Here is a 23,153-nt window from a genome sequence, read left to right on the forward strand (position 1 = left end):
GGCGACGAGACCACCGAGGGTCCCGTGGGGCAGCAGGGGCTGGGGGGCTCCGCAGGGACAGGGCTCTGCGTGCTCCCCCTTGCTCCGTGGCACCGCTGGAAGGGTTTGGCGAGGGGACCCCTGGCTGGGGCCAGCCTCCGTTCCCTTTTTCCCTGCAATCCTGGCAGAAACAAAGGGCGAGGAGGAGGAGGAGGAGGCTCTGCTGGGCGCCCCCCCGGCTGCATGCAGGAAGGGTGGTCCCAGCGGGGAGGAACACGATGCTGGAGCGCAGAAGCGTGGCTACGTGGACGGTTTTGTTCCTGCTGTTGCACAGTTTGTGCAAGCCAGAGCCCCAAAGCAGGCTGTGGGTGCTGCTCCAAAGCCCCGGGGTGCTCGCCCACCTCCCCCGTGCTCCTCCCCACCCTCCTGGGAGCTGCTTTCCCCACCCCTCGCTGGAGGCAACGGCACCCGGAGGATTTGGGGGCTGCTCGGGTTTGGAGCTCCCTGCTTTGAGCCGTGGCTCTGGGCAGACCCCGCAGCGCTCAGTGCCGCGGGGTGAGGCTGGTCCCGGAGGCCTGGAGGAAAGCCCCTGCAAAAAGGTCCCCGGGGGAACCCCCAGCCTGTAGGAAGGGCTTTGGGGTGCAACCCTGGCAAGGCTCCCGGGGAGGCAGGGAGAGGCCTGGGCTGGACGTGGAGGCTGCAGCGCAGGCAGGGCAGAAGGGCAGGCGTTCAGCACGGCCCCGTCACTGCCCCCCTCGCGTATTACAGCATCAAGGGCTGGTGTGCTGCCTTCAGGAAATAAGCGTTACCATTTATACCGTGTTTGGTACCATAATCCCTGTCACTGGAGGCTTTTTTTTTATGATTATTATTTTTAACAACAACAACAAAAAAAAGGGTGAGACAAACATCTGTCAGGAGCAGGGTTGCATGATTCAACAGCCGAGCTGATCCCCGCAGTCCCTCCGGCCTCCTGTGATTTATGACTGAGCGATGATCGCACGCTGCAGCCCAGGGAGGCGAAGGCACGGCCTCGGCTTTGGGGAGCTCGTAGTTCCAGCCGCCTGTTTGGAGCCCTTGGCGAAGATTTCACCAAATTAGGGCACCGCGAGCACCGCTGTCCCGTCTCGTTGGGCACCCAAAGGGGATGGAAAATGGGCCCGAGGAGCCTCTGCTCTGCTCCTGGGCTGTGCAGGGTGGTTTGGGCGTGCAGCCCTTCTGCAGAGCACTGCACGTGGTAGGGTTGTGTGGTTCCCTTGCTGCACGGTTCCCTCGCTGTGTTGTTCCCTCATTGCCCCATTGAGCAGGGCCGGTGCCAGTGCCAGCCTCTGCTGCCCAGAGGTTTGCTCCGGGGAGGCAAAGCAGGCGTTACGCCCAATTAACTGCCCTAACAACCTGCGAAATCTGCCAGGTGAGGTATTTACTGAGCCACTCCTCCCAGCGCCCGGTTTCAGCTGTAGGTAGCCCTGCGGTGTGTGTCGAGGTTTCCCCATCCCGGATCCATCCTGGATGCTGGGCACGACGTCCAGCTGCGAGCAGGGGCAGCTGCTGCAGCCTGCAGCACCAGACGCCGCGCCGAACACCTTGGATCAGACGGGAACGAGCAGATCTGGAGCACGTGAAACCTCCTGAGAGCAGCAGAACTGGGGCAGCGCGGGCAATCCTGGTTAATAGAGCAGGTGTCAAAGGAAGGGCATCGATGTGCACCCAAAGGAGACCAGCATTATGTCCCCTGCTTTTTGCAGAAACATCCAGCCTCTGCTGGGGAGAGCTGCAATCCCCATACACCAGTCCCACAGGGAGAGCTGCAGTTCCCATACACCGTCCCCATAGCTTTTGGTCCTGCTAGGACTAAAACACCCCAAAAAGCAGCGCAGGGAAACAGCTCGGTGCATCAAGGTCACTTTACCCGCCCTTATCACGAGCAGAAATGCTTATGTTAACGTGTCCCTAATTGAATCCGAATGCCGTGCTGGGTACGCGAGCTCAGGGCTGCGCTGTCATCTTCCCTCTTGAAGGGCAAAAATCAATTTGCGGTCTCAGCTGGCTCACGAGCCCACCCTCCTCGTTCCTGCGGGCCACAGCAAAAACCAGGCAGAAAAAGGCAAAAACCAGGCAAATTGGCCAGAGCTGGCAGGTAACCCGGGCTTGTTCAGTACCTCAGACTCTCTTCAAATCGGGAAGCGCTCTTTTTATTTGCAAAAAATGTTGTCCTACTTCACCCTGCTATTCAGTTTCATCTCGGTTTTAACTATTGCTCTGATATTTTCCAAACGTTGAACCTTTTCGTCTCCTCTTACTGCCGAGTGTATCACGTGCATTTAATTACCAACAAATCGTATATACGATGCACGTTATTATAATTACTTAATGTTCTTATTCTGGACTGGGAAGTTAATTAGTTCTTTTCACAGTTTTGCCAGTAAGAAAGTGCTACTACTGCTGGATTGGTGTCTCACCAGTGCTGTATTTTTGCATGTTTTGAGCACCCCGGCTGTGGTGCTGTCCCTGCTGGTGCTGAGCTCGGTGCTGTAGCGAGGAACGAAACAGCAAAAACTAAACTAATTAAACAGCGGAGACTGGGGCAGAGAGCAGGACCGAGATCCCTCTGCATCTCGTCATTACCGCCAAGAGCTGAGCAGTGTGGGCAGAAAGCTTTGCGTTTCGCTGTGGTTTATTTGGAACTATTTTATTTTGTGACTGATTTTATTTTTCCATGCTCAGGTAGGGGCATCGGGGCCGTCACCGATCCCGTGCCGCCTGACGTGGCGGCCTCCGCTCTGCACGGCAGCGGTTTGGAGGCAGAACTGCAGCTTTGGGGGGAAAAGCCGGGGAATTGGGAGCGCTTTGCAACATCCGTGCAGGCTGAGCTCGGTCAGCACCCTGCGGGAAGCCTCTGACACAGACATTTTCACCTCAAACCCCCCACTCTGGACCTTTAACCAGTGAAATGCAAAACTGAGCTTTTATTTTTGATTTTAATTTTTATTGGATTATAATGTTCGTGCTTTGGAACCGGTAACGGGGCTCTCCCGCCCCACAGGGCCACCGCCGGGCAGCGGGGCTGAGGGAAGGGGCGAGGAGCCGGGGCCAGGCCCAAGATGGCGGCGGCCCCCTCAGGCGGCCCCTTTGTCTGCGGCCGCCGCATTGCTGCGAAGGGCGCGAAACTGGGGCAGCGCCGCCACGCCCCCTCGACGTGCGGGCCGCCAATGGGCGGGGCGGGGCGGGACTTCTCGGGGCCCCAGCGGCCAATCGGCTGCCTCCACTTCCTTCCTTCTCACAGGGGCTCTCCCGGCCGACGGCCGCCGCGCTGGCGGCCAATCAGCGCCGGCCTCCACGCCCCACCCCCACGTGGGAGGAAGGGGGGCGGGGGAGGGGCGCCGCGGTTTTGTTTTCGCTCCCCCCTCCCCTCGCCGCGCGGCGGGGCCTCATGAATATTAATGAGGCGCCAGCCAATCAGGCGGCGGCGCTTCGGCGGCGCCGCTCGCCCCGCCCTGCGGCGGCGGCTCGATCTGCATATGCATGAGGGGGGGCGTGGCTCAGAGCGAGGCTTTATAAGCCGCCGCCCCGCCAGCCTCGGCGCTCATCGTGCTGAAGCTTTGGGGGCGCTGCGTGGATCCTGCGGCTCCGCAGCACCGGTAAGCGCCCCCCGCCGCCATGGGCGGGCTGCGGCCGGCCCGGGGGGGGGGTCAGGGCGGTGAGGCCGGCCGTGCTGCGCGGCCGGAGCGGGCCTGGCCGGGCACGGGGCTCCGGAGCCGGGCTCCCGGTCGGGTGTGGGTGCCCTTCGTGGGAGCCGGGGGCCGGGCGGAGCCGTCCCGGTGGGGCCCTGCGGGGGAGAAGGGGCGCGGGGTGGGCCGTGGGGCGCCCTCGGAAACAAAATGGCGACGGGCTTCGGCCGTGCAAAATGGCGGCGGGCGGGAGGAGGGGCGGCTCACTGCGCCTGCGCGGGGGGGCGGGGCGGGAGGGAGGGGCGGGGGTCCCGCGGCCGGGCGGGGGTCGGCGCCGAAAGGGGGGGGGGGGGGGGCCCCCAATGGGGGCGCGCATGCGCACTGCGCCCCCGGGCCTGACGGGGGCCTCGCGGCCTTCAGGGCCTGGCGGGGCGGCCCCGGGCCCCTCGGGGGGAGGCCTCTGCAACGGGTCCCGGCCCCGGCGGCTCCCCCGCGCTCCGCAGCGGGCACTCGGTGGAGCTGGGTCCGGTGGGGGCTCCAGGTTGCTGCTGGGGGGCCGAGGTTAACGCTTGTGGCGGTGGGGATGCGTGTCCGGGCGGCGCTGAGCGCGGTGCGGTGGCTTCGTTGCAGGTCGTGATGGCATCAGACGAGGGGAAGCTGTTTGTCGGCGGGCTGAGTTTTGACACCAACGAGCAGTCGCTGGAGCAGGTCTTCTCTAAATACGGACAGATCTCCGAAGGTAAGGCTGCGGCACCCAGTACCGCGGTGGCTGGTCGGTCCCGGGGGTTGCACAGGTGCTGATGTGTGCATTTTTTCTCTCTTTTTATAGTTGTTGTGGTGAAAGACAGAGAGACTCAAAGATCCAGAGGTTTTGGCTTTGTTACATTTGAAAACATAGATGATGCTAAAGATGCGATGATGGCCATGAATGGAAAGGTAAGGAGGCCTTGGACCTGACTTCTTTCTTACTTCAAAAGGTCATAATTGAAGCTTGGAAGGTGTGATTCTGTTCAATACTGCTTGGAAAAATGGATAAATACTAGTATTCTAACAAAAAATAGAAAAAAATGCAGTAGAGTGTGTGTTACTAAAGTTTTGTAGTGTTACAGCGTTTTTTAACTATGCAGTTACAAAAAGAATGACAACTGCTTGAAAGTTGGGTTACTTTCATAGTTGGCTTAGCTGTGGCATTTAATAAAACCATTCTTCATACAAACTAGTCAATTCTGGTAGTGCTTAATTAAATGTAACGGTGTATTACTGTAAAATAGCAAGCTGACTTGCGTGTTTTGTGGTTGTTAGTCTGTAGACGGACGTCAGATCAGAGTTGATCAAGCCGGAAAGTCATCAGAGAACAGATCTCGTGGATACAGAGGGGGTTCTTCTGGGGGCAGAGGCTTTTTCCGGGGCGGCAGAGGTCGGGGCCGTGGCTTCTCCAGAGGTGAGTGTGCATGAATGACTTGTACTCCTTGAGAACTTGTACTTCTTGAAATGATGATGGCATTTGTCAGAATGCTAAAGAAAAACCATAACCTGGTTTCTATTCCAGGAGGTGGAGACAGAGGCTATGGCGGAAGCAGATTTGACTCCAGAAGTGGAGGATATAATGGTTCCAGAGACTACTATAATAGCAGGTAATGCTGTCACAACTCCTGCCGTGGCTTGTTGTAATAAAGCTCTTGATGTCCATTGCCTGTGTGCCGGAAATGTCAACAGGCTGCAGAAATCGTTGAACAAATACAAAGCATGTGGTTGTTTTTTAACAGCAGGAGTCAAGGTGGCTATGGTGACAGGTCTTCAGGAGGATCCTACAGAGACAGCTATGACAGTTACGGTAAGTCTTGGTTCAAATGGGAATGATGCGTACGTTGCTGTAGGAACTCTCTTAAATCTTCTGACCCTGTTCTGAAGTCTGGAAATACTGTAAGGCTCAGTTGGACTGTGCCACTATTTCTGTTCTTGCCCGTAAGAACCAATCTGTCAGGCTTTGGACGTGGTTGTGCCATTTAAATTTCTAATTTGTAATGCATGTGTAGGAGTGCTTGGATCTAAGGCAAAGCAAGTTTTTTTTAAATACGTTCTTCGAGCTTGAGACTAAGCCAAAACTCAGAAGCCCTAACAAACTTTATTCAAGGGTGGGGGAATTCTCTGACGTTGTAGCGCACTAGCTTCTGGAATAATGCAAGGGAGTAAAATGCTGGAACTTGTCTATGCTTCAGTGCCTTTACAATTGTGCCTGCTTCTTGTCCTCAGCTACACACAACGAGTAAAAATCCTTCCTGACTCAAGATCGTCCTTCCAATGGCTGTATTTATAAAGATTTTTGGAGCTTCGCTGAAATCGTTATTGTGTAGTACATCTACTTGTATTTTCACTTTTGTAGTATTATCAGTTCTAATCTTGTCAAACACAGCCTGACAGCTTCTGATATAAGATGGTCTAATTAGACTTTTCTTTAAGAAAGCTCTGCTTTCAAGTGTTTTTAATCTTTTTTGAAAGCACTTCAGATTTTATTTTATCCTTCATGATGAGCCAAGGCGTTTTTTTTAAAGTTGGGGCCCCAATTCAGTTTCTTTTGAGATAGAAAGGACCTTTAATTCAATGTTCACTAGAAGCTGAACAAGCTGTGGACTTTCTTTTTTTTTTTTAAGTGCATTACCTTCGTCTTTTGTAACATTCCTTTAGTGTAGCAAGGTAGGAATGCAGCCTGGGTACAAATTGGAAGGCAAACCACCTTGATATATCTAAAGAGAAACTCGCTTGTATGTTCAACCTGCATAACGGTATTTTTACTGTTGTAATGATGTAAATTACCCAGAAGTAGACTTGCAAACTTACCATAAAAGAGGTTCTTGAAAATGTTTATTTATATTGTCCTTTTTTACTGGAAGAAATATGCATATTCCATTGATATTGTATTTGAAGTGGTAAAGGATTCTTGTATACAGTTTTCTTTGGCTTTACGAAGCCTATTAAAAGACCGTCTGAAATGAACTCTGCTCCTGACATTTACATTTCATTGCACAACACAATCCTTGAAGATGGAGAACAGTCTAGGATGCCAGAGGAGAGGAGAAAAGCAGTGAATAGTACAAGAGCAAACCAGATGTACTGAACAGCTGCTAGAATTTAATCTTAACCGGTCTTTTCCATGTGAATTTTTCGACATACTTTCACATAAGAATAGTCAAAACTTGTCTGTAGAGGCAGGTGACTGAAAGCATATACCTCAGGATGTTGTAGTACTCAAAGTCAGCAGAAGTGGAGGGAATGCCAGGGTTAGTGAGGATAATGGATGTTTCCTTAAAATACTGAAATACCCTGCACTGAAAAGCTGTAGTGAGGAATTAGTCCTTTAGTAACTGGACTAGTTACTAGCTTGGTGGAGTGTTCAATGGTAGGTAAATTGCCGTAATTAGCTAGCTTTGTCATTGCCTTACAAGTTCTAAGAATTCTTTGCTAGCATATGGAAACTGCAGTGTCCTTGGAGAAAAGAAGTGTTGTGCCTCCAACAGAAACCTCTGAGACGAAAGCTGCTCTCTTGGCTAGTTCATATGTGGAAATAGTCCTGTAATTCGAGGTAACTCCTTTTGCTCATGTCCGCATCCTTCCTCTTGTTGAGAGCTCATTTGAAAGTCTAATGTACCTGTGAAATATTCCTTTGACAATTTTGGTCAACTGATGGAAAAATTTTAACCCATGCCGTATGCAACCTTTGGCTTGTGGCACAACTTCAGTTCCACAGATCAGAGTTGGGCATGCAGTCATGTCTTGCTAGTAGGTATGGAAGCAAGATGGGAAACCGAATTCCCTGACTCGATATGTGTTCATCTATTGAGACTCTTTTCTAGACTTCATTAAGTTGCTCACTTTAATTGTAGCTTTCTTTGCCATCCTACTTGTTGCCATTAACTTTTTCCCATAGCCCACACTTCCTAAGCAGCCATGTCAAAGTGGTTAACCCTCTGCTTAGGGATCAAATGATACATTGGCTGGCATATCAAAGGCATCAGCCAGCCCCGGAACAGTTTTCCCAGACTGTGCTTCTGTGATGTGATGGGTTCAGCGAATGGCTTGTGAAACCCTCGTATATGATGTGACTTGTGTTGGGGGAGGTGGGTGGCGATGTAAAGGCTCTGCTTTATGTTATTATTAATGCACCTCTGCTTTGGCAGGCTGAAGAGAAGATGGACGCTCGCCACGGATGCTGAGTGGGGATTCTGAGCAAGGAGAGCGTTCCTTCCAGGGAAGCAGGACCAAGATGCGGGTTTGCCAGCCAGGTAACATCTTATTTCAGTCTGACCTTCATCCCAGGAGCTTTTCCTGAACCAAAAGGCTTGGCTCTCTTACTTTTTAACAGCACTGTTCTTTAAGTGGTAAAATCTGCCTTCAGTAGCTTCAAGATGAAATGTTCATAGCCTATGCCTTTAAAACTCACTGTCTTAATTTTATTTCAGCAATGAACTGCATCAGGGAAGACCGAGAAGGACAACCTTAGACTGGAGTGGAGATGAAGAGCTTTAAGCAGTGTTGTTACTGGTTTTTATATAGGTCAATGGATCAAGGAGTTAAGCCAATTGAGCTAGAATAAAATACTGGAATGTGGAAAAAAAAATGAATCTTTGTAGTACTTTTGTGGGGAAAAAAAGATGAATATTAGTTTGCGGCCAAGGCATACAAGAAAAATTTAGTTACTTGTTGTGTATTGCCCAGCTAAAGCTACAAAAAATGTTCTGGTGGGGAGGTGGACAGAGGGTAGGTAAGGTAGCCTGTCTGTAAGGTCAGCTTTGCGAAAGAACTTAAATTGTATTGTAACATTGAATTAAATGTAATTCCATTGTTAGTGCATCTGTAAAAACTTCAGTAGTGAAGTGGCTACATCTGAAGGGAGCTGTCAGATAGTAATTACATAAACGATGAATATTTGTGCAGAAGAGAAGCTGCTTCTGCCAGTTGAGGAATGCTTGAAACGGTAACGAATGCAGAAGTCTAATTAGCACTTGAACGCTAAAAGCCGTTTTGAGCTTGGATAAGGAATGATTTCTTTCCATACATGTTAGTGCAATTAACTTTTGCTTATGAAAATTGAAATGCGATGTTTCTGCTACTTGTACAAGTGGCTGTATGTTTCCAAAATTTCACAGATTTCAGTTCTCAGCTGGCATGTGAGATTCACCTGCCTGCAACTGCTGCTTGGTCTTTGAGTACTTGATTCAAGGTGGAGCTGCTTTAGGATTCCCGTATTGATGAAGTGGGTATTTGTAACTCAAAAACAGGCTTTGCCTTTTAGGTTTTAGGATCACATAGAGTAAGATGGAAAAAAAGGGTACCAGTTGAGGGTGGTGTCATGACCTTGTGCAGTTACCTGATCTGAGTGATTCCTTAAAAGGCATTAATACAGCAGCCCCATTTTGGAAGTGGGGGGAAATCATATCAAATGCTTTCCAAAGGCCTTTAGAGCACAATAGCATTTCCACAATCTTTCCAGAAGTGGAGTTGTGCTCTGTAGATAACCAGATGGTAAGTGCATCCACCAGTCTAATGCCAGGAAGGTGCCCAGTATGGAGCAGGGTAAATTGAGCTGCCTGGATGGGTGTCAGTGAGAAAGCTGACTCCTAACAGCTGGCAAGCTTTAAAATACTGCAAGTAGCTACTGCAGTGCCAAAACATTTCTCTGTGTCTAAAGAGAGGAGAGAGCAGTTCCTGCTAGTGACTGAATCGGAAATTCAGCCACAGATGAAGTGTTTGTAAGCCACCGATTGGAGAATCTGCGATTTTGTATGGACTTCTTTGACTCCATGGATCAGAATGGCTAATAAAAAGGTTGCCATCTACTCACATCAGCAGATGTTGCCTTTTATTTGCAATGGCTACTGCATTTTGCAAAGACTAGTGCAGGAGTTAAAACACTTGTGTTCGTTTAATTAAGGTACTGTATTGCAATTTCATTAACTGCAGTTTGGGTTTCTCTACCTTGCATCAAAGCAAACTGCCCTTTTTGTTCCTCCTCTGTATGCATGCAATAACTTGATTTTCTTATCCACTTGCTACAAAGTCTATGAAGTCAGATGAGTGCTGGGTGCTGAATTCCTTCAGTTGTCCTTGACTCGTTTCTTGCATGCTTCAGGTTACACGAACTCTTCTTCCCTGTGTAGTGGAGGATGTTTTCCAATCCATCACACTGTAACCCAAACTGTCCTTAAAGGTCTTTGCCCTTCAGGCTGTCATCCTTGAAATGTTAGACCTGTGTCTTGCTGTGCTATAGAGCAGAGCGGAAGCAGCTTAAATTACTTTTTCCACTCTGTCCTGGTCTGGCTGATGGCTGGCACGGGGCTCCTGCTCCAACATGAATGCTGCGTTCCTGAGAGACCCGCTGCCACTGTAACCACGCTCAATTGCTTCACACTGAATTGATGCAGGTGCCTGATTCTCATGAAAAATGAGGTCTCATTCTTGCTTAAATCCTCAAAATGTGGCAGCTCAATAAGGATTTGTACCGATGGAAAGGCTGACAGCTGTGAATGCATCTCTGGCAGCTTTGCGGAGAATGAGGCAGGAGACTGCAATGTGGTAGCTGGACAAAGCACCAAGAGGGTTTCTGGTTCTCTTTGCTACCGTCCTGCCTACCTTTGTGTTAACAAATTTGATTGCTTTATCCTGCTTTTTTTTTTCACCCCAACCCTCCATCTTTAACAGCTGCTTCTCTTGCTGTTGGCTATGCTAAGTCCCACTTGAAGAATAGTCTTTTAAGCAGCGTTATTATGCAAAAAAGAAGTCTGCTCGTACAGCCTAAGTGCCTGAAGAAATTATGCAGCTGTGGGTATTGAGCCTGGTAACAATTACTGCCGTGGTATTTGAAGGGCAGGATTGATTGTGTGTTCTCCAGGCCGTGGTGTAAAGCCTGACTATTAAGGGAAGCTGTAGCTGCTTGCCAGCACATGGCCCCACCGAGGCGTCTGCGTTCTGTTGTTGCTTGAATTAGCTCCACAGAGCAGACAGGTGTGATGGAGGCCAGACACTTAGCTGCTACAAATAAGCTAAATTAATGGGTAACTCTAGTTTTTAAAAACTTGCTCTTATTAAGAAGTGTTCCTTCTTGTTGGGGACTCCCAGGCACAAAGGAATTCAGCATGTAGGGTTTGCTGCCCTACTACGGACATGGCAATTTTCTATCGCAATTTCCTGTGCAGTGATAAGGGTCTACAGGAGCCCTGGGGGTGTTCTCTTCATGCAGAATGGGAATGATGATGAAGCCTACTTCCTGGAACCTATTTTTTTTTTTTTTTTAACCTTTTCAAATTACCCAAATGAGCAGTGCTTCTAGTTAAATCCGCTGATACATTTTTGGGGGCAGTATCTGGTAATTTTTAATTTGCACTTTATATGTTAATGGAGGATGATATTAAATATAGGACTGAGAGTGTGAGAGCCTTTGGCTGACTTTAAATAATAATGCAGTCAGGTGAAATTTAAACAAGTTCAATCTGTAACTACTTACAAAGCATTATTTGAAAGACCTGTATGTTCCTATATAGGTTGCCTAGATGCTTAAACACAAGCAAAAATAATTATAGGTGTGAAAACAGGCCTAGTTTGAGATGATGTTATTTCGGCATCGCTAATTACAGCGCTGCATTAATGATTTGTTGCTGGGCTGGGTTCGGGCTGTAACTGGGGATAGCTGGCTGCAGGGGCTCAATGCAAGATGCAGCTGTGATCCCCAGACGGTGCTTGGGTGCCATGGGGCTGCTGTGACACCTACTGGTGTGAGCTGGGAGGGGTGACCCCCCTCCAGGCTGGAATTGTTGGGTTATTTTTGTACGAGTCTGATATGCCCAGACAGTTCTGGCCTCTCCCCAAAAGGGCAATGCTTTAGGGTGGTTTATAAACCACCTGGGGCGTGGGAGCTCTTGTGCTGTGGTTTTAAATGTTCAGCACTGTGAGAGTTGGGGATTTTGGGAGGAAGGTTGGCTGCGATTTGCTCGCTGTCCCCCACCAAGTGCACCCCCCGGGATGGTGATGGGCTCCCATCAAGGCCGAGGGGACGGCTGGTGACATCCTACGAGCCCTTATCTGCTGCTCTGCAGGACCTGAGGGGCTGCGGCTGCCCCTGTGTGAGGGGACAAAGTGGAGCAAAGACCCTGAGGCTGGGGTTTGTGTGGCGAAGAAGAAATGGCAGCTCTGAGGAGCAACGGCACCCCTGGGCGAAGGAGTCGTGCAGTGAGGGGGAAATGGCGGCCCTCAGGAGGCCGGGGTGGCTCTGAGGGGGACGTGGCGGCGGTGACGGGGGTCTCGGGCTGCGAGGGCCGCGGTGGCGGTAGTGGGAGATGAAGGGCAGCCTCCTCAGCGCCCCGCTGAGCCCAGCCCCATGCAGGGAGCCTGACACCGGCCCAGGGCCCCACGGAACGGCGCTGCCCCGGAACGCCGCGTGCGGCTCCGCCGGGCCCGGACGGTGCCTGCACTGCACAGCACGGCCCCGCCGCCTTCCTGCGCCTGCACCGCTCTGAGCCGCCCGGCCATGCTGCGGCCGGAGCCCCGCTGCCTCCTCCTCATCCTCCTCCTCCTCCTCCTGCTGCTGCTGCTACATGGCGGCAGGGCCGCCACCCCGACAGCCCTGGCCCCGCTCAATGTCACCGAGGCGCCGCGGGTGACTGCCGGTAACGGGACGCGGCCAGGGCCGGGGCCGCTGCCCGGGTTGGGGCTGCCGGTGCTGAAGCGGGCCCTGTACGTGCTCAGCGCCCTGTCCGCGCTGGCTGCGCTCTACTTCCTCCTGCGGGCGGTCCGGTGAGTGCAGGCCCCGTCCCAGTACCCAGTTTGTCCCATCCCAGTACCCACTTTGTCCTGTCCCAGTACCCAGTTTGCCCCCCCAACTGGGTTGTGCCCATTTGCCCTGGCTCCCCTTCCTCCGCCAGGCCAGGAGCTGCACAAAGATGCTTCCCTATGGCAGGGGAAACAGCCCCGTATGTTCACGCCACTATTAATTAATGCTAAAAAGCCTCCCAGTCCCGTTTGTTGTGCCCACAGAGCCATAAGGCCCCATCCCTGCATGAACCTGTTGTGATGCAGGTGACGGAGCACTCACTCTGCCATCTGTGTGCCCTCAGCTCTAGACCAGAGGGACCCAGGGAGCTCAAAACTAATTTCAGGTTGAAGAAGCCGCAGCGGAAGAAATACGGCCTCCTGTCGAATTACGATGAGAACATAGAGATGGCTTCGCTCGACAGTGACGAGGACACAGTGTTTGAAACGCGGAACCTGAGGCGGTAAGCGGGCATCTCCTGTGCTTCTCTTTTCCTCGCGAGAAACTAACAGGATCCTTTCTGAAAGCGTGGAAGCTTTGGCACAGATCGTGTAACCAGCTCTGCAGAAATGAAACTGCTGCCTGTGGTCTTTCTGTGTCAGCACATGGACTTTATTTTGCCTTTCTTCATCTCCTGACCAGCACCCCGAGGGGCACCTGTCCTGGTTTCGCAGACAGTTGGTGTTTGGTGCACCACATTGTGCTGTGTGCTCAGCAGGCCAGCAGCAGGGACACGCATCCCTCGTGGCCTCGTCTGAGGCTCCCTGCACTGGCATGGAAATAAAGCTGTCTGATTCCCAAATGGGGGAATTGCCTCTATGTCAAGGCACAGCTAAACTCATGGTCCTGTTGAGGCATTCATTCCTGCTTTCATAGCAATGTGCTTTCATTCCCTGGATCATGCAAGTTTGATTCTCTGGAGAATATTCTCTTAAAGCTGAGGAGGAATGTCAGCTAGGCATGGCTTGCTTCTGGCCTCTCAGCTCCCCCAGCTGTTTTGAGGTTGCTAATGATCTGTCAAGTTGTATGTGCTCACTCTGATGCTGGGTGTTGTGTTTTGTTTTTTTTTTTTCCAGATGATTTGGGATCAGTGGCACCAACTGTGAAGACTGCCCACGGGGGTGCAAGTCCATCAGTGGAATCACCTTACCAATGCTCAAGTTTTATTTTTTTATAATTGCTTATAAGGACTATTAAAAGCACAAACACTTTGGTAGCTGGGGCAGGGGAAAGGGGACCAAACCTGTTTCCTTTATATGTGTTTCTGGGGAAAGGTGGAGCTGTAAGCTAAAGGATGCTACGCTGAGTGCTGCCAACTGCACGGGGAGACACTAAGGAAAATGTGACTCCTGGATGAATCCTCAGCATTTGAAATCTAATGGCTCTGGACTCAAGTGCTGCAGCTGAGTCTGCTGGCCTATCGGTACTTGAAGGGTGCTCATATCCCTCTCTCTCCTGACTGTGGCAGTCAGCTTGAAGCATCAGGCAAGCGGGTTCCTTCGGTAGGCTGATCCTCTTCCCTTCATGCAGTATCAGGCAACCTCTTTAGTAAGCGTCTCTGTAATCAGCTCTGCATCTAATGGTGGAGTTGGGAGAGCTTTTGTTGTCTTTTATATCAGTGTTGGGCATGGGTGGCATTTCCTTAGTTCAGACAGAACAGTATGGGGAAAGGGCAGTGAGTTAAATGCATCAATGTTTGTGTAGTTGCAGGATTAGCTGTTACACCTGATAATACAGGTCGTTACGTGGGTTTACAGAGCAAAGATGTTTACAAATGAAATGTGCCAGTTGGCCCAAAGGGGTGTTTCTCCAAGAGATATTGGCTGTGTAGTCTGTAGGGCTGTGAGTGTGCAGGCTGCTCTGCCCCAGTGTGAGTCTCAGGGGCTGCAATGGTACTTTTACTGGAGAAATGCGTGACATCTACCGAGCTTCTGGATTTTGAGCTGCCAGCTCTGCCTGAGGTCAGCCCAGCAAACTGGAGGGTTTCTGTGCAGCTCCTTGTGTCCATATCTGGATTCTTACAATGTCGGACCAAACCTTGGCTGTGTTATAATGTCTTTGTCAGGTGGATCTACTGCTAAAATGGTGAAAACTGCTTGCAAAGTGCTTCTGTTCACAGCACATTTCAGCCAGGAAGGGAGGGTCATTCCTTGGAAAACTGGGCAGTGCAGACCTGCATTCTTAAGCCCTTCTTCCACCCAAAATTGGTAGTGCCTTTGTTAGGAGAACCCGAGGGAAGTTACCCTGCGGGCCAGGGATTTCCCTCCATAAGAGGTGCAACTTTAAGGCTATGTACTTTACCTTTACGGTGAAAATTGAGAATGTCTGAAGTAAGGCTCCCTTCTTTTGGTTAGCAAATCCTCTAGATAAGGGGACAAAATGCTTAACAGAGTGGGGCAGAAGGGTGCCTTTATCAGGTAGCAATGACAAATGGTTTCGCTGCGATTACCTGGGAGCTCGGGGTCTGGCTGCTTCCCCAAAATCCCTCGTGAGGTGTTGATGGAGCGGTGTGGTCCTGGTGCTCACCCGTGCGAGGGGCAGCATTTCCGAGAGGTTTCCTGGAGAAATGTCACCCTAGGTGCTGGCAGCTCCGACTTGCACACAGGCAAAAGATTTTTAAATATATATATATTTTTAGTAATGCTGTCATGTGAACGCCGCACTTGGATGTGCCCTAATTTCATATCATTTATATCCTTTCATGCCTCTTTTAGGTACTTTCTGCTTGTTTAGCTGATGCAGAGATGAAAGCCTTTGCTGCGTTCCTCGCTGAGGATAGCGGTAATAGCTAGATCTGGCCGTTGCTGCCCCTTGGGTGATCAGAGAGCTGATTTGTTTGATTCGTGGTAGTGTAGCTTCCTTGATCCTCTACAGCCTGGCAGGTCTATGAACATGCTGATAACTTTCTTTGGCTCTTCAATTCCCTTTACAAAGTTGTTTCTCTGTTGCATTGTGCCCAAGCCAGGTAAGCCTGACTCTTTCAGTCCGCTGACATGCCCCGGCACAGCGTTTTGACTGACGCGTTCACTGGTCTTTCTTTAGCGGAGGTGATTTACTTGATCATTCTCTAGGCTCTGCTCTTCATTGGACAGATGGGTTTAGCAATTTATAAGTTTCCTTTCCTTGCAGGAGGGAATGATTTTTTAATGTTAACAGTTTGAATGATTTTGATCAAAGAGAGGACCTCGAGCTGTAGGTCCTGTCATGAAAATAATTTTGATAGAATTTGATTTTGCTGTAGTAGGTATTTAGAATGTGAGCAGGGAAAGATGCAGAGGGATGCAGCTAGAGTGTGTAATGAGGTCCCTATTCTTGTGCTGTACAGGCAAGTGATGATTAAGTTGAAGGCCCAGAGGGTGTGCTGGCCCGACACCTATGTACCACGTACATATTTTCAGAAGCCCTTCTGCTGGCCCTCTTTAAAGGAGAGAGTTTCATCATCCGGAGAATGAAAAACTGGTTCTGGAGCTGCAATGTCAGATTGCTGTCGCTTTTAATCTGAAGCTGTTCTGGCTAGAGATGAGTGTGAGCTGCAGTCCATGGCCACGGGTGGCGATTTCCACTTTCTGCTGAGCCACCCTGTGCCTCGGGAGCAGTCCGTAGCCTGGCTTTGCTCCTCACAGGCCACAACTTCACAATCCCGCTCCGTTTGATGTGGAGTAGCTCCAAGTCATTGTTAAAGGCATCTTCTAAGAGGAGAAAACAAAGATGCTAGTTACAGATCTGAGACTCCTTCAAGTACAAATGTATCAGCACGGCTCAGCTGTATGATTATGTATGTAGGAGCAAAAGCTCAGCACAGCTTCACTCATCTCTGCTTCTCCTGGAAAAAATAAACTGGAGGTACTGCAGCAGCCTCTCCTCACAGAGGTGGAAAAGCACACCCGTGGTGCGCGGCCAGTGCAGGCTTTGGGGGGTCTTGCTAATAACAGTGGCTTTTAAGCCTTGCGTTTTGTTTTCCTAACATGAGAGCAGTTCAGTAGTCACTTCAGCTGCAGTTTTAGTTACTCTCCGTGTGATATCCGTGTTGGTAGCCTTTGCAGCAGTTAGAACTCGATGCAGTTTTTCAGAACAGGTTTCAGCACACGGCTGCAAACAGACGCACGTGTGTGCCGAGCCAGCTGCATGTGAGATGTCTCCATCCTGGAGCTGAGTGGCATCGGGCACTGTGCTCGTGCGTGTGCCTGTCCCTGGGCAGGCTGGTGCCTCGCCAGCTGCTGCTGAGATTTCTTTCTCTGGAACAAATCAGGATGTTGGTGGGAGGTGCTGTGGGCTCTGGCAGCCCATTCCTGCTGGCCTGTGCAGGGCTCCTGCCAGTCTGTGCCAAAAAAAAATTAATGAATGATGGGACCAAGGAGCCGATGGGAGCAGGGTGGCAAGGACCCAGGGTGTGGAGCACGCGGTGCCCTGCGATGCTGCGCGGTCACCGGCCTGCCCGTCTCACTGGTGACTGTTCCGGAGCTTGCTCGAAACAATCACTGTTGTTTAAGCCAAAGCCTAATTTCTAAAGTTTACATAATTGCCTCTCTGATCTTCTCGGAGGGCTGTATCGAATCCTCTCCTGTTGGTGTTGGGCTGGTAGGCAAATCGACTGGCACGTCTGCTGAGGTTAATGAGGTTGACTGAGAGCGATATGAGCATCGGGTCTCTGTTGTTAACAGCGTTCTTCTGCTTTGTTTCATTTGTACATGTGACTGGAATGGGATCTGCAGCATCAACGTGCTGGGAGATGGACCTGTGGTATGAGCAGATTGCCAAGAAGTCAATAAAACAGCACTTGAGTGCATTGTGTTGTCTGTGCTCTCAGAAATGAGGAGCTAGTCTTTCACCCTCCTGCTTGAATCGTTGATTTATTTTTAAATAGCAACCAGTCCTGTATTGATTGATTGTTTTACTTCCCTTTTGTTTACAGCGTCCCCCCTCCTTTGTGTCTCGGAACAAACGAAATAAACTGTTCTGTTTCACCCGACTCCTCCGTTGCAGCGTGCCTGGCAGCCAGCGCTTGGGATTATTCTGCCTCACGTGCCTGGCTTGCTGCTGAACCCATGGGATGGAGCCTTTTTGGAGCCTTTCCCTGCTCAGCTGCCCTCGCTGAGCACCGCCTTGCTTTCTGCGTGGTACCAGTTACGCCCTCACCTTTTTGTGCCTTATTTTTGTCTTGTCACACTTCTGCCTTTTCGCCCAGTGCTCGCCTCCATTGATCATCTCAGGGTTTGTTTCCACTTCCTCAAGTTTCCTCCCTTTCCTTCCTCCCTATTCTTCCCTTAATCCCTTTTCTTGTACAGAAGGCTAAGTGAATCCCTGGAGGGGTGATTCCGCAGCAGAAGAGCCAAGTTTTGTTTTGTTTATTGCTTTGGGAGATGGCGGGGGGGCTGTCCTAGTTCCTCAGCGCAAAGAATTAAACTTTTAACAAAATGAAGGGCGTTCCCGGGTACAAACATCTGCTTTCCATCCCTTTTACAAACGAGGGTGGCTCTGCACATTTCGGTCATGCAGATTAGCGGCACTGGAGGAAAGGGAAGCCACGTTTCCTGCGTCTCACTCTGCCGACCTGCTCTTGGCCGTGTCCCTGTGTCCTCCCTGGCTGTTTGCAGGACACTGGTGGCCTCACGCTGGTCCTGGAGGGTGGCACAGCCGGGGGCTGAAGGGGCTCTCGTTTGCTCCGTGGTTTGACCGTACTTGTTCCTGCCACAGGCTCCTGCCACGCCGTGAGCTGAGCAGAGCTGAAGGAGAAGCTGGTGAGAGGGGGAACCCTGTAGATGGCACTCGCAGACCGAGCATCCTGCTCGCGGGGCACTGGCAAGACGTGAGGCTGAGGAGAACTCGCCATGCCTTCCAGAGGCAAACCTTCCCTCCAGAGCTGCCTGGGGGTCCGATGCAGGCGTCCTGAGGGGATGAGACCCCTGCAGGGAGCAGCAGGGCCCTGCTCCGAGAGCTCTGAGCCTGGAGAAGGTTTCTCCCAGCTGCGGGTGCTGCTCTCCCCCTGCCTCCATCTCAGCCGGTTTTCGCCCTGTTGGTACTTGCCTGCAAGGGCTTTTTACAATTCTGGGGCAGCCGCACTTTAAAGATGCTCTCATTTGGTTGAATTAACCCCTAGGCATCCTGCTCGGTACCGCCAGGGCGAGGTTTGTCTGTGCAGAGCACGGAGCTGTCCTGGGCTGGCCCAAGGCTTGGCACCAGCCCACCAGGACCAGAGCCCCCCCCGAACCCCCCCCAGAGCCCGCTCCCCCTGCTCCACACCACGGCTCCCAGCCCAAACGCCCGCAGCGAGCGTTGCACGGGCTTGTGCTGCAGCAGCGCCCTTTGGCACGCTGTGGAGCAGGCTGTGCAAAATTAACTGCCGTGCTTAATGAACGTACGGAGAACATTTATCAGGGCAGCCATTTGGGCAGAACGGCTTCGTGGCTTTAAAACTTTGCGGGTGTAAAACCGTGCGGGGTGCTGAGGAGCGAGATGCAAGGGGAAGGAAACAAAATGCAGGTTCGTTTTCGGGCTGAGGGGGGTGGTAGCTCTAATTAGCACTAATAGGACTAATGGCTGGGGCCTGTGCACGCTGGATGAGGTGAAGATGTTTGTCCTCCTCACCCTGTTCTGGCCCTGCTCTGTGCTGCTGGGGAGAAGTCCGGGCAGGCGCCGGCTGGGATTCTGGTCACAGACACGAGCTGGCGGCGTGCATCTGCTGTGAATTTATTTCAAACTCCAGTTAAAGTGCTCTCGGTGCTTTGGATGCAAATTTTCCTCCCTTGAAATGGGAGCTGCAGGCCGCGCGCTGAGTGCTGGTAAGCTCTTTTGATTTCACTCGCCCGTGTGCTGCGGCAGCGCCGCACCTCGCAGCCGTGCTCCGCCAAGTGCAAAATCACCTCTGCGGCAGCAGCCCGCGGGGGGAACACCTCTTAGCTTTCCGCTGGCATAGGAGAGCGCTCCTCTTGCTGTCTGTGCTCAGGCCCGCTTCTTTAGGAAAAGCTTCGTTTGTAAAGCTGGGGTTTGTCGGGGCAGGTCTGGGCTGTGGTCTGTGTGTGCTTTCCCTTGGCTGTGCAGGAGAAGTGGTGCGAGCCCCTCCGGCCACCCGGGGAGGAAAAAAGGGAGATGAAAAAAAGGAAGATGTAAGAAACGCCAAGGGTGTTTCATGTGGGGATTTCAGAGCCCTCTGTCAAGCAGGTAGCCTCCTTTAGTGTCACAAAGAAATGGTTGTGATGAGTGGACCCATTTGTGCTGGGAGATGTCCCTTGGTCGGTGACCTCCCAGCTGGTGCTGGCATTGCCATGAGCGTGCTGAGGACCCAAACCCCTTTGTGCATGGGGGTGTTGTGGGCTGAGCACCCTGTTCTGCTCGCTGTGCTTGTGTTTTGCAATCTCACCTGTGCTTTAGACACCACGTTTGTGAAATAGGGAGAAAAGGAGGGGTGCTCCTCAAGGCTGACTTGCAGAAAGCTCTCGAAGTGGTGACCTGCGTGGGGCTGCAGGGTTTGGGGCAGCCCCGGGAAGCGAGCAGGGAGGGAGCAGGGGGGGTCCTGGGCAGCCCTCCCGAGCCTTTTGCTCAAGCTGCTGCCAATGTGCTTGCTGCAGGGCTTTGGAGCTGAGCTGGCTTCTTGGTGGTGGGTGCCCCTGAGAGTTTCTGGAGGAGTTTCTGGGGGCTCCAGCCCCAGCAAGCCCCCTCGGAGCCTTCTGCAGGGTGTGGGCGGCTTGCACTGGCCAAAAGCTGTGAGCAACGTGGGGGGCTTACCCTGCAACACACCGTGGGTGCTCTGAAAATTGCCTCTGTATTTATTTTGGAATACAGACCGCACATCGTGAAGGTAGCTGGAAGTGTTTGAAAACCTGCTGCAGATCCTCCTCTGATGTCTTTTCTGCTCCGCTCAACAAAGCCCCTCTATACGACTAGCAGGATTCTTCTGTATAAAAAATTAGCTTTACTTAGTTGGCTTTTTGTCTAAATCCTCCTTCTGATCTTTATTTTTTCCCTCTATGCGATGGAAAGGTGAATGGAAGTGGCACTTCATCCACAAAAGCCTTTCCTTCAGAAATGTTGGTTGGTTTTGTTTTAATTTTTTTTTAAAGGGGGCTTTGCAGGGGAGGATGGAGAAGCATTTTCTTTTTAAGTTACACTGGGGAATAGAAGTATAAAGGAAAGAAGTGATCATAACCGTACTGGCAACGGAACAATATTTCTTACTTTTTATTTTTGGAGTACCAGAACTAATTGAAGAAGGAATTCACACAACAGTTTTTGCAATCTAAGGATGAGTAAACATTAAAGGGGCTGCTGTACTCCTGGTGCATGCTAATGCGGGACTGCACGCGTGGAAGGGAGAAGATGTCCCTAAAATTAAATTTGAGCCGAACGCCTCAGATGTAACACTTCAGTGTTTTCTTCTTTGCATTGCCAGATCAAAGGCGCTAGCTAGAGCCCACGTCCAGGAATACCTGTTGAGAGGATAAGACTTCGGCGCACCTCCGAGATGAAACCAGGAGGAATCAGAAGTGCTGGGGCCGAGCTGGTGGAGGTGCTTCCACGGGCTGCAGGATTCCTGCGGGTCTGCGTGGCTCTCGCCTGTTCCTGCAGGGTTCGTGATGGGTTCGGAGAGCTCCCTGCCCGTGTCGGCGCTGCCAGCGTTTCGGGGTGCTTGCAGGGACTGCCAGCAGCATTAATCAGCCTCCCTCTCCAGGGGTGCGGGCACAGAAACGAGTCGGGGCTGACGTGTTGGAGCACATCGCCCGCTTCCCAGGAACCACGCGCTCGCCTTCGGCTCCCCAGCGTGGTTTGTGTCTCTCCCAGTGCCAGCAGATTGCACCCAAACGGCACCCAACTTGCCCGGGCCGTGCTCTCGCTGATGCCTCCCAACTTATTTGCCTGCTGGAAGCTGCTGCTGAGGTCCTCGTGTTTCTGTGCTGGACGCACTTTGGGGTGAGCCGCAGCAACTGTCGCTGTTGGCGCCGAGGGATCTGCTTGCTCTCTTTGCAATCAGAGCAACCCGGCCGTCTGCTGGCTAATAGGAGCCAGGAAATGGAAGTGTGGAGATGTGCAGGTTTTGCAGCTAGGAGAGACCATTATGCTCATCATGCACAGCCTCCCACGGAGCCCTGGCTGGTTCGGCTCTTTCAGCGTGCTGAAACCAGAGGGTTTCTTTTGGAAATAGTGCCAGCTTTCGTCTGAGGCAGCTAAGTGATGGAGCATTTATTGCATCCCTGATATGCTGCTAATATGTTCTGGTGGTTAATTACTCTCGCTCTTTTAAGGAAAAAAAAGAAATCTCGCATACTTAAAATAATCCTCCTTGCTTCATCGCTCAGCCTGCGCTGCGTGCACGCTACCCACTCTCTGGCAAAAAGCGGTGTTGGTGCTGTCCTGGTGGTGACAAACCCAATGGGCACTATGCCATCAGTCAGCAGCCGGGGGTTCGGGCTGTTGCAGGGGGGCAAGGTGCTGCTTCATCCCCAGAAAGCCAGGCAGGGCTGGGAAGGGGTTTTGATCTGGTGACTTCTCCGAGGACACCCAAGCTGGGGGCGAATCTTCCAACAGAGGCAATTTTGCCCCCGCTCCCCGCCTGCTGCTTGCTCATGCCCTCAGCCCCCAGCGGGCACTGCCAGAGCTTTTCACCAGGCTGTGGAGCACCGGAGTGTCCCCCTGAAGGCTGCGTGGGTTTCGTTTCTGCGTGCAAGAGGAAAGCTGGAACAAGAAGAGCCGAAACCCGGCAGCCGGGGATGCCATTGTGTGCACCTGAAGGCTCAGCAGGAGCTGGGGATCGGTTGGTTCACATTGTCTGCTGCCAGGGCATATTCTGGTCTCTCTTTTTTTCTTCACCAGTGTTATTTTAATCTGCTTTTCTCTCACATCAAACTCCCTCTTTCTACAGAATGCAGAGAGGTATTAGGTTTGTGCCCTTTGTGATACATAGCAAAGGTTTGAGGTACCGCTTTTTTCTTTTGGAAGCGGAGGTTTTTATCCACATTGTAACTCCAGCTTCTCCACCGTCATCGTTTTGGCTCCTCAACTGGCTTGGATAGGTGCATGGAAAGCATTTTCTGTGTTGGTTACAGGAGGGCTGTGGGGGCAGACCTGGCTCTGGGAGCACGCGAGGTCCCCGGGAGAAGCCTGGCTTTGCTGGAGCTGTGCGGGCAGGCAGAGGTAGCCCTTTCCCTCCAAAGCATGTTTTCCACGTAGAAAATATTAGAAATATTAATGCATAGAAATATTTTCCATGTAGAAAATAACACGTGGAAGCTTTTTTTAAGTAAAAGAAGGATTGAGGCACAGCGAGAACCCTCAATGCCCTTTGGCAAGTCAGCAGCGGTGACAAATCAGGGAAGGGAAGCGAGATCCTCGGGCCCACCACCACCACGTTTCTCTGTGCCTTCGGGATGCCCAGGTCCCAGCTGGCCTTAGGGCAGCTCGAGGAGGTGCCTGGGGGAGCAGAAACCCCGGCACCCCTCGCCCCCCGCTCCGTCCCCTCTGTTTCTGCAGGTCGCCCCTTGCTCAGCCGAGGATGTTTTTGTCTCCCCCCTTCCCCATCCTCGCACGCCTCCTTTCAGAGGCTCTTTGCTCTCCTCACTTTCCCACAGCTCAGAGCCATTCTCCCAGCTTCAAAAGGTTTACTAATTACCCTAATGAGGTCAGGAGAGACCAAACGCTTCTGTGACTTAAAGCAGGGGCGGGAGGAGGTTTGGGAGGGAGGAAACGTCTTGGCTTGTGCCTCTGCTGCTGTGTCT

At 51.8% G+C, this 23,153-nt stretch overlaps 2 protein-coding genes across 3 annotated transcripts; both read left to right on the plus strand.

Annotated features, from left to right (window-relative positions):
• The first annotated feature begins 3,562 nt into the window (after positions 1-3,562).
• On the plus strand, positions 3,563-6,641 carry CIRBP (cold inducible RNA binding protein). Of its 2 annotated transcripts, none has more exons than XM_032203489.1 (7): positions 3,563-3,617; positions 4,278-4,386; positions 4,477-4,583; positions 4,950-5,088; positions 5,197-5,281; positions 5,414-5,481; positions 5,901-6,641. In XM_032203489.1, the coding sequence occupies exons 2-7, from the start codon at positions 4,284-4,286 to the stop codon at positions 5,915-5,917; spliced, it is 519 nt and encodes a 172-aa protein (XP_032059380.1). In that variant the 5' UTR covers positions 3,563-3,617; positions 4,278-4,283; the 3' UTR covers positions 5,918-6,641. The 2 variants fall into 2 exon arrangements, with proteins under 2 accessions (XP_032059380.1, XP_032059381.1); XM_032203490.1 differs by having other exon boundaries at positions 5,417-5,481.
• A 5,593-nt stretch (positions 6,642-12,234) lies between these two features.
• Positions 12,235-17,416, plus strand: FAM174C (family with sequence similarity 174 member C; the record flags this gene model as incomplete). The annotated part of the gene is made up of 3 exons (XM_032203909.1): positions 12,235-12,431; positions 12,794-12,910; positions 13,524-17,416. Coding segments are annotated over 3 exons (318 nt in total), but the record flags the coding sequence as incomplete, so codon positions are not given.
• Between the last annotated feature and the right edge of the window lie 5,737 nt (positions 17,417-23,153).

This window comes from Aythya fuligula, chromosome 26, assembly GCF_009819795.1.
Source record: "Aythya fuligula isolate bAytFul2 chromosome 26, bAytFul2.pri, whole genome shotgun sequence".
NCBI classification, from domain to species: Eukaryota; Metazoa; Chordata; class Aves; order Anseriformes; family Anatidae; genus Aythya; species Aythya fuligula.

Excerpts from the sequence above, each read along its gene's own strand:
- CIRBP (XM_032203489.1), top strand. The coding sequence starts at position 4,284 with ATGGCATCAGACGAGGGGAAGCTGTTTGTCGGCGGGCTGAGTTTTGAC. Across the intron at positions 4,387-4,476 it reads ATACGGACAGATCTCCGAAG|TTGTTGTGGTGAAAGACAGA; the intron begins GTAAGGCTGCGG and ends CTCTTTTTATAG. Across the intron at positions 4,584-4,949 it reads TGATGGCCATGAATGGAAAG|TCTGTAGACGGACGTCAGAT; the intron begins GTAAGGAGGCCT and ends TGTGGTTGTTAG.